Raw genomic sequence first — 9,418 nt, forward strand, 5'->3', positions numbered from 1 at the left:
CGCGGGGCTTGAGCCCCTTGTCCCGGTGGAGGAGCCATGAGGGATGTTAAGCGAGGGAGTGGAATGACCCCCCCTTTTTTTTTTTTTTTGAGACGTAGTCTCCCCCCGTCACCCAGGCTGGAGTGCAGTGGCGCGGTCTCGGCTCACTGCAACCTGTGCTTCCCGGGTTCAAGCGATTCTCCTGCCTCAGCCTCCCGAGTAGCTGGGACTACAGGCGCCCACCACCACTCCCCGCTAATTTTTGTATTTTTATTAGAGACGGGGTTTCACTGTGTTGGTCAGGCTAGTCTCAAATTCCTGACCTCAGTGATCCCTGCCTTGGCCTCCCGTGCTGGGATTACAGGCGTAAGCCACCGCGCCCGGCCGGAATGACCACTTTTTAGGACCTCTTCTCTGCCGCGCAGAGACTGGAGGGAGCGGGGCCCGCAGTGCAGGGATGAGGTCTGGAGCGGGGCAGCCGGAGTGGGAACGGAAGGAAAGCGTGGATGTAGGCGGTGCAGAAGGACTCCTCGGATGGGAGGGCGTGGTGAGGGTGACGGCGGGCTAAGAAGTTATGCCAGGGGCTGGTGTTGAGCTTGCAGGCCTCTCTGGGACACTCTGTGGGCCTGGATATGAAGTCTGGACTGCAGCCCTGGACAGGGCTTGGAGGGCTGGCCAGGAGTTCCAGGATGAGCTTGCTCTGGCAAAGGCGGGGCCAGAGGAGAGTCCTGGAACCCCCTGCAGTGCCTGCTGATGGACTGAGTTCATCTGTGTTTCAGTGATTGACTTTATTTGGCAGAAAGGGAATCTCCAGAAATCTGCATGTTCTGCTAAGGTTGGGGCATAGAGGGTGCCTGGGTTGACTCTGCCTGCACTCAGAGGTCTGTACTGCACTCTAAGGTCCCAGGTCTTCCCGCTGCGCTGCCTGAGGCTCGGCCATGGCCCAGCAGAGAGCCCTGCCCCAGAGCAAGGAGACGCTGCTGCAGTCCTACAACAAGCGGCTGAAGGATGACATTAAGTCCATCATGGACAACTTCACCGAGATCATCAAGACTGCCAAGGTGGGGGTGGGGGGGACCACCAAGGGGAGCAGGGTTTGGGAAGAGATGGAGACAGGAGAGGCCAGGGGCTGAGCAGCGTGAGTGAATAGTGTTCCAGGCAGGAAGCACCCAGTGCACAGGGAGCTGGTCAGTAGATACACCAAATAATAGCACATCCTGGCAAAGCAGCGCAGGGGACCCTGGCTGGACTGCCGCGGCCCCACGTCCAGCCCTTACTAACAGTATGGGTTTGGGTGGAGATTTCACTTTTTAGTGCCTCAGTTTCTTCTGCATTGTGGGGTCCTTATGATGACCCCACAATGACCTTATGATCACTGGTGAGTTTACCTGTGTAAAACAGTTACTTTGGGCACAGAGCCAGTGAGCAGGAGAAAAGCAGACTGAGGGGAGAAGTGGGGGGCCCTCCAGGCAGGTGGAGCGGTCAGCATTGGGGCCTGCAAGCCTACTGACTGCTGCAGCGGCACTAGATTGGGCTGGATCCCTCCTGGCTGCTGCAGACCTGGCAGGCTCCATAAGCGATGATGATAAGTATGGACGCTAGCATGTACTAAGTGCTTGCCATGTGTCAAACCACGTTGTGAGGCTGTCTGTGCCTGTTCTGCTGAATCTTCATGAGGACTCTGTGAGGTGGGCACTGTTGTCCTCTTCATTTCAGGAGGAAACCCAGGCCCAGGAGACTTAGTGATTTGCCCAAGGTGACTCAGCTCATAACTGGCTGAGCCAGGATTTGAACCCACAAAGTCTGGGTCTTAACCACTGAGGGTACCTGACACCCACCCCGAGCTGAGCCCTTGCAAGACCTGCTGGGAAGCCCTGTCCAGGTTAGCCGAATGCACTGGCTGGGCTCCTGGCCCCTCTGTTCACCATCTGAGACTCCTTGACCACACCAGTCTGTCCCAGCCTCGCTTGGCCACCTATAAACCAAGGGTGGCAGGCCAGGCTTCTGTGAAAATGTCATGGGCTAATGGTGGTCAAGTGTGTGACACAGCCTGGCACCTGGGAAGTGATCAGGAAATGGTCGCTGAAAAAAAAAAAATACATCCTCCCTTCACTCATCCGGCAGTTTACCAAATGCCAAGCAAGTGACAAGGGTTCCTACCAGACAGGGCTCCCACAGCCCAAAAAGACTGGTCCAAGATAAGCCCCCATCCCTGCATCTAGCACAGCAAACAGCGTGAGTTGCTTCCATTTGTCTTGAGCAAGGTGCCCGTTGTCTCCCATGGCCAGAACAAGAGAGGGTGGAATGGAACCTTGCCAGAGGTCTGGCTGACAGCACTCAGGTCTGGAGACAGCACCACAGACAGGTTGTGGATAGTGTGGGCATCCTGGGCAGATGACAGTTACTGTAAGCTGGGCTGGGCCGGGCCAGGGGTGCGGATGCCTTGACTGGGTTGATTCTAGGTTTTCTTGTTTGCCCCCAGATTGAGGACGAGACGCAGGTGTCACGGGCCACTCAGGGTGAACAGGACAATTACGAGATGCACGTGCGAGCCGCCAACATTGTGAGTGGCCAGGGTGGAGGGCACGGCCTGGGCTCCAGGAGCATCAGTCCCGGCTGGGGTTTCCTGGGTGGAGTGTAGGGGGTTCTGGGGCTGGTCTGCTCTTCTTCCCCTGAGAAGGAGCAGAAGGAGGCAAATGCAGAGATGCTTTGGTTTCACCACTCAGCAGCTTTAAAGAATGAGGTGGGGGCAAATCCTTTCTCAGGAGACTGTCCTCACGTAGGGCACTTGGAGGAGGGCTGGGCAGAGAGCCGCCCATACCCATCCTGTAGCTGTGCAGTGGCCAGGAAGAGAGCAGCCCTTCCTGCTAACGCACAAGTTCCTAAGGTCAGTTGTGAGTGAAAAGACAAACAGCCGAATGGAACTGTAGGCGCCATTGGATTCCTTCGGATCACAGGAGAAACACAGCAAGCAGATATTCCCGCAGGTGCACATCCAGGGCTCAAAATGCACGGCAAAAGGTCTCACAGGAGCTCTGCCCAGCTGGCAGCCATGCTACCCCTACCCCGGGGCAGGAGGCAAAATGGGATCATAGTTTTATCTGTGGGGTTTGAGTTTTTCATGAGCAGGATGTGCACCTGCATAATTGGACTGGAGGCCAGTCCTGCAGGAGTGGAAGCCAGAGGCTGAGGGACGGGAGGGCCTGCCCTGCAGAACTGACATCCTAGTTTTCTCACTTAATTCTCACAAATGAACCTGTGGAGGTCAGGGGTAGAGTCCCACTTTGCAGATGAGGAGCTGAGGCTCCCAGAGAGGCCATCCCTTGCCCCACATCAGCCACCTGCAGGCAGGGCCGCTGTCACCCCTCACCCTGTGCCCGCCCTGGTTCTGATGGCCACAGGTCCGAGCCGGCGAGTCCCTGATGAAGCTGGTGTCCGACCTCAAGCAGTTCTTGATCCTCAATGACTTCCCCTCAGTGAATGAGGCCATCGACCAGCGCAATCAGCAGCTGCGCGCGCTGCAGGAGGAGTGCGACCGGAAGCTCATCACGCTGCGAGACGAGATCTCCATCGACCTCTATGAGCTGGAGGAGGAGTATTACTCGTCCAGGTATAAATAGCGCTGGACTCCCCATGCAGAGCGGGAGCCCGCCTACCTGGGCCTGGCCAGCAGGCAAGGCTGCCTTCTGCTTTTTCAAATTCTTGCTGGTCTTGGCAGTGGAGCCATGCCTGGGTTTCAGAGCAGAGCTTCTGACCAGAGCGTTTGATCGACAGACAATTCACAACCATCTGCCAGGGCCCTGGGCCTTTCCCACAGTGCAGTGTGATGAAAACCACAGGACTCAATGCCAGTCGCATAGGCCAGGTCTGGAGAAGGGAGGTGCCTGGCTGTATCCTCCGCAGGGCCTCTTCTGAGAGCCTTCCTCCTCAGGCAGTGCCTTCTGGGGCTGTGCTGCTCCTGTTAGCTTCTGAATCCATATGTAGAGATTTCAGCCAAGGCTGGGCCAGCCCCTTTTGGGCAGTCAGGTCCACACCTATGTCCAGGGCACCAGGGTTACAATTCCATGTGGATGTCACCAAACCCCAGTGTGGAGGCAGGGACAGTCATAAGAGTGTAGGGGGATGAAGCCCAGGCAGGGAATGAGGGAATGGCCTTGAAAGCCGTCGGAGCTCCAGTTTCTGACCCACTCAGCCTCATCCACGGAGCTGGAGCCAACCTACATGCCAGGCCTCGTGCTGGGCCCTGGGGATGCAGAAGGGTCAAAACCCATTATCCTGACCCTGTGGGGCCATGTAAGAAGCTGAAACGTTCGGCCGTTTGAGCTGGAGGGGGCCTGAGAAATCAGAGTCCACGTATCATTTACCTGGGGTAAACTTAGGCTTGGAGACAGGGAGGCCTTCCACTCTGCCCCATTAGCTTAGAAAATCAAGATTCAGTACAGCAGACGCAGTGTCTGTGTCCATCTTGTGCCTTCTCCTGGACGAACCTTCCTGGTGGTGGATTTTAAATGCCCCTTTCTGCCCGGTGGCCATGCTGGGAGCCACAGATGTCCAAAGCCAGCATGACCTGGGACTTGGTTTCCCTGTCCTGGACTCTGGCACTGCTCAGCTGCAGTAGTTCTAGAGTTTTCCAGGGCATTCTGGGGAAATTTTGGTCCTCAGTACTCATTAACTCTGCAGCTATGAGGCAGCATTTCCTCCACACTAGTGGCTGAGAGGGGTCCTGGGGTGTTTCACACCCTTCTGGGCGTCTCCTTCCACAGCTGTTCGGTTTGTCTGTCTCTTTGAGGCAGCCACTGTCGCTGAGGGCCCCTGGACAGAGCAGCTGTGGGCCTGTAATTCAGCCTGCCTGCCTTGCCTTGGGGCAGGGAGAGAGGGAACCTGCCCACGGCCCTGCAGCAAAGCAGGGCGCAAACCCAGGACATGTGTGCCAGGCTTCCCATGCCCTCCCCCAACAGTCCCTTGGCTTCACCCAGAGGGACTTCCAGGCCAGCTTGTGTCTCCTCCCACAGGCATGCTGTCCACACCAGCGCCCCCGGGGGCCTCACATAGCTCCTGTGGCAGAAGCAGTTGCTCCCTCCTCTGTACATCTCCTTTAAGTGACAAGGGCTGGGCTGAGTTTCCTCTGTCCCTTCCTGTTGGTGCCCCAAAGGGCGCTCCACTCCCCGCCCCATCCCGCATGAGCTGTGCCTCTGTGCTCGCCTGCCCCCTCTCCGCTGTTCAGTTGCTCTTTCTGGCTCTGCCTATCCTCCGCTTTCCTCGGGATGCCACTCTGTGCCCAGGACGGTTCTGAGACTGAACACTGAGGGCAGGAGCAAGAGAGGAAGCCAGGGGCGAGGCAGGCCGCGGGAAAGCCAGGGCCCCTGCCTGCGGGTTAGCACGAGGCGAGCATGGACTGTCACAGCTGCGGGCATGGGAAGGGCTAGCTGTGCTCTTCACCTGCATCCTGGCTGCCACGAGGATTCCCTGTGTTAGAGGTGGGGGCGCCTGCTGGAGGCCACCTGGCTGATGTAGCACTACCAGGAAGTGCCAGGGCCTGTGTTCCCAGCTGTCGCCCCCTTCAGGCTAAGTTTCAGGCAGCGACCGACCCAGAAAGAAGACACAGTCTCTGCCCTCCAAGAGCTCTTTGCAGTGCAGTGACACGGGTTTCTGCAGTCAGGGAGAAGGGAGGGCTGCCAGCCTGACAGCTTCTTGCAAGAGGAGGGGACCAGCACCAGCTGGGAAGCATAGACTAGGACAGGCCCACGTGGAGGCTGGGCAGGAAGGGCTTGCTGAGGTCACACAGCTGTTGGTGGTTGGGCCAGGACAGCTTCCTCCTTTAAAGATGCTAGGAGGGCTCTCAACGCTGGCCCCCTCTCTCTGCCAGGCCTGCCGACTCAGGGGTCAGATGGAGCAGGAGTGGAGAAAGGGAAAGGCAGGTCTGGGGTGTGGTCATGTTTTCTTAACTCTGCTTCTGTCTTGCTCTCCCCTCCCCTGGCTTTCCTTTCTGCCTGCTCCTGTCTCTCCCTGGGGTTTCTGGTGGTGGAAAAGCTCAAGCCTTTGCGAAGCTAATGACCTGCCTCTGTGCGAAGCTTACGGGAGGCTGGACCTCGACACAGACTCTGCTGATGGCCTCTCGGCCCCTCTGCTGGCGTCCCCGGAGCCCAGTGCTGGCCCCCTACAAGTGGCAGCCCCTGCCCACTCTCATGCTGGTGGCCCTGGCCCCACTGAGCATGCCTGAGCCTCCGGGGCCACCCTTCGTTCTCAGAAACAAAACCTGAGGCTGCCCTCTGGATGGGATGCCGCCACAGCCTTGCTTCTCTCAGCCTAGGTTCCCATTTGGGGACTTCCTTGGGAAGCTTGTTAGCCCAGGGTGGGTCCAGCCAGGACAGCAGGGAAACAGTTGTTTCCCTAGCCATTTCCGAACAGCACATCATTCCCTGAGTCATCATCTCTGTTTGCTGCCTTCCTGGCCGACCAGGTGAAAGAAGGTTTCCAAGCTAGGTCTGGCATGTTGGGGATCTCAGCAGTGGGGCAGGAGGGCACGTGATTTCAGGGGAGTCCTGACCTGAGCCTGTTGTCAGAGTTGGGAGAGGCTCTGAGCAGTGTTGGGCAGGCTGGGTCTCCCATTCCGAGGCCAGGGTTCCTGTGCAGAGCCCCACCCACTGGTTTTTGCCCTGAGCCACATATGTCTGTGCCATGGGCTGAATGCCACGACAGGTGCGTGTGACAGTGGCTGCCCACACATGTGGAAGCTAGGTGGGACTCATTCCTAATTCTGCCTTTGTAATGAGACTTGATTAAAACACCACCACCCTTTTGCGTTGCTCCTCTTTCTTCCTCATTCCTCGTCAGTTCAGGACCACCCTTGGTCTCCCAGCAGCTATCGGAGCAGCAGCTCCTCAGCTCTGCCTGGACAGCCTGGCCTGAAGTCACCCTCTCCCCATTGGCACCTGGTAGGTCCCCAGTATTCAGTGAATGGACCTGCTGCCATCATTGCACATCCAGGCACCTGTGCCTCTGCTGACATCTCATCACTGCCACCAGAGCCGGTGCTCCTAGTGCCGATATTTCAGAGAGGAGAGAATGTGGACTTAGAAGGGGTGAGGTGTACCCACAGCCACAGAGCTAGGAAGTGAAGTGGCAGAAATCAGAACTTGAACCTGATGGAAGTCTAGACCCAGTGTCTTTTGGTGCCAGGCTCACCTTAGAAATGTAGAAGTCACAGCACTGGGCAGGAAGTGTGAGGGGAGCACACCTGTCCCCTAACTCCCCCACCCCCAATTCCTCCACCACCATCCATGTGCTTCATCTTCTCATGGGGAGGCCATCGTCTTCCCTGATCTGTGAATGAGGTGACAGCCCAGGATCCAGCCTTAGGGACAGGTAAGAATACAGTTGACCCGTCACCACATGAACCAGAGAACCTCACAGCCAAGCAGAAGGCACTAGACAGACAGGAGCCTGAGGCCTAGCCCTGACTCTGGGTCTGGCTTTTGGGGTGGCCTAGGGAAATTGCTTCCCCTCTGAGGGATTATTTCCCCATTGATATGTGTGGTGATCTCCTGCACTAGTTTAGCTGTGGAAATGCTTTGTACTTAACCACTAAGGAAGAAAAATATTACAACCAGATGGAAGCATATATGAAGGGAAAGCCCGGAAGGAACTGGCCAGACTTTGTGGTGGGATCCCACTTGTCCTGCTCCTAAAAACCTGAGCAGGAAGACCTTCTGCCATCAGTTTTGTTTTCTGCTTGACCAGGACCATCAATCACATCAAGTCGTTTCTCCTTAGAGCCAAGCCGCTCTGCTGACCCTTTTCCTCTCCAGCTCCTGGCCCTTGGCAGCAGAGCTCCATGGGGAAGCAGCTGATACCCATTTGCAGTTGTCTCTTGGGCCTGCGTCAGACAGGTTTTGTCTCCATGACTCTAGCAAAACTATGCGTATTAAGGTCACCAGTGGCCTCCATGTTCCTAAGCCCTGGCCCATCCTCAGTCTATGTCACTCTTTTATCCCAAGCTTTTTATTTTGAGGGCAGTTGAGCTCATGGAAGTACTCGTCAGTTTGCCTCTCTGAGCACATTCTCCTTCTCCCATCACCACAACCAAAATGGATGATGATTCCATATCCTCTAGTAGTCACATTCAGATTTCTTCAGTTGTTCCCCAAATAGTTTTTTTTTTTTTTTTTTTTTGAGACGCAATCTCGCTCTGCCGCCCAGGCTGGAGTGCGGTGGCCAGATCTCAGCTCACTGCAAGCTCTGCCTCCCGGGTTTATGCCATTCTCCTGCCTCAGCCTCCCGAGTAGCTGGGACTGCAGGCACCCGCCACCTCGCCCGGCTAGTTTTTTTGTATTTTTTAGTAGAGACGGGGTTTCACCGTGTTAGCCAGAATGGTCTCAATCTCCTGACCTCGTGATCCGCCCGTCTCGGCCTCCCAAAGTGCTGGGATTACAGGCTTGAGCCATCGCGCCCGGCCAAATAGTTTTTTTAATGCCTTTTTTTCCCACCCTATTCCAGAGGTCTTTTGTCTTTTTTTTTTTTTTTAACACCTATGATGCCATGAATTTATAGGGAAGAGGTTCCAGCAGCTCAGGCTCCTTCCCAGTGGTTCTCACAAAGGGCGCTTCTCTGGGTGGAACAGGCTTGCGCTTCAGTTGAATCCGGGTACCTTTCTCTTTGGCTTCCTTCTTTTTCTGATCATTTTCCTTCACGCGTTTCAGGAAGCCATCTCGGCTCTTAAAGAGTCCTTCATGTGCTCATCACACATATTAATTCTCTTGGCAAGAATCTTGCCCTTGTTTGTTTGCAACAATGCCAGCAGCGTGCTGGGGAACGTTGTAGACTCTTTCAGTTGAGCCATGGTAACACTCGTGGGCCATTCCTTTTTGAACAGTCCCCACTCCCTTAATGTCTACAATATCACCCTTCTTATCGATTCACAGATACGTGGCCAAAGGAACAACTGCATGTTTTCTAAAAGGCTTAGAGAACATGGATCAGGTACCTCTCCTCTTTCCCTTTGTGTTCGTCATTTTGGCCCGTTACTGGAAGATGGCGGTTCCAGCTAAAAGGCTTTTATGCCTGTTTTTACTGTGTGTGGCATTTGGTTGTTATTTTGGAGTCTTAAAATGGAAAACAGGACCAGGTCAGGCGTGGTGGCTCATGCCTGTAATCCCAAAACTTTGGGAAGCCAAAGTGGGCAGATCACTTAAGGTCAGGAGTTCTAGACCAGCCTGGCCAACATGGTGAAACCCCGTCTCTACTAAAAATACAAAAATTAGCTGGGCATGGTGGTGGGCGCCTGTAGTCCCAGCTACTTGGGAGGCTGAGGCAGGAGAATGGCTTGAACCTGGAGGCAGAGGTTACAGTGAGCCAAGATCATACTATTGCACTCCAGCCTGGGAGAAAGAGAGACTCCCCGTTTCAAAAAATAAAACAGGACCAGAGTGGTGGTGAGATG

General features: G+C 55.5%; 1 protein-coding gene and 1 pseudogene across 3 annotated transcripts in view; one reads left to right on the plus strand and one right to left on the minus strand.

The window, feature by feature from the left end:
• The window catches only part of MED22 (mediator complex subunit 22), a 7,267-nt gene extending 486 nt beyond the window's left edge, over positions 1-6,781 (plus strand). Inside the window, exons 2-6 of one of the 3 annotated variants that reach the window (XM_011931146.1) lie at positions 492-494; positions 880-1,040; positions 2,462-2,542; positions 3,381-3,589; positions 6,010-6,781. In XM_011931146.1, the coding sequence (XP_011786536.1) occupies positions 918-1,040; positions 2,462-2,542; positions 3,381-3,589; positions 6,010-6,199 (603 nt within the window). In that variant the 5' untranslated portion in view covers positions 492-494; positions 880-917 and the 3' untranslated portion in view covers positions 6,200-6,781. Of the gene's footprint in view, positions 1-491; positions 495-879; positions 1,041-2,461; positions 2,543-3,380 lie in introns of all 3 variants that reach the window. The other 2 variants (XM_011931145.1, XM_011931147.1) reach the window with 2 other exon arrangements.
• Positions 6,782-8,507: 1,726 nt separating this feature from the next.
• Positions 8,508-8,990, minus strand: LOC105504136 (annotated as a pseudogene).
• Positions 8,991-9,418: the final 428 nt, after the last annotated feature.

Source organism: Colobus angolensis, unplaced genomic scaffold (genome assembly GCF_000951035.1).
Source record: "Colobus angolensis palliatus isolate OR3802 unplaced genomic scaffold, Cang.pa_1.0 Scaffold9, whole genome shotgun sequence".
Taxonomy (NCBI): domain Eukaryota; kingdom Metazoa; phylum Chordata; class Mammalia; order Primates; family Cercopithecidae; genus Colobus; species Colobus angolensis.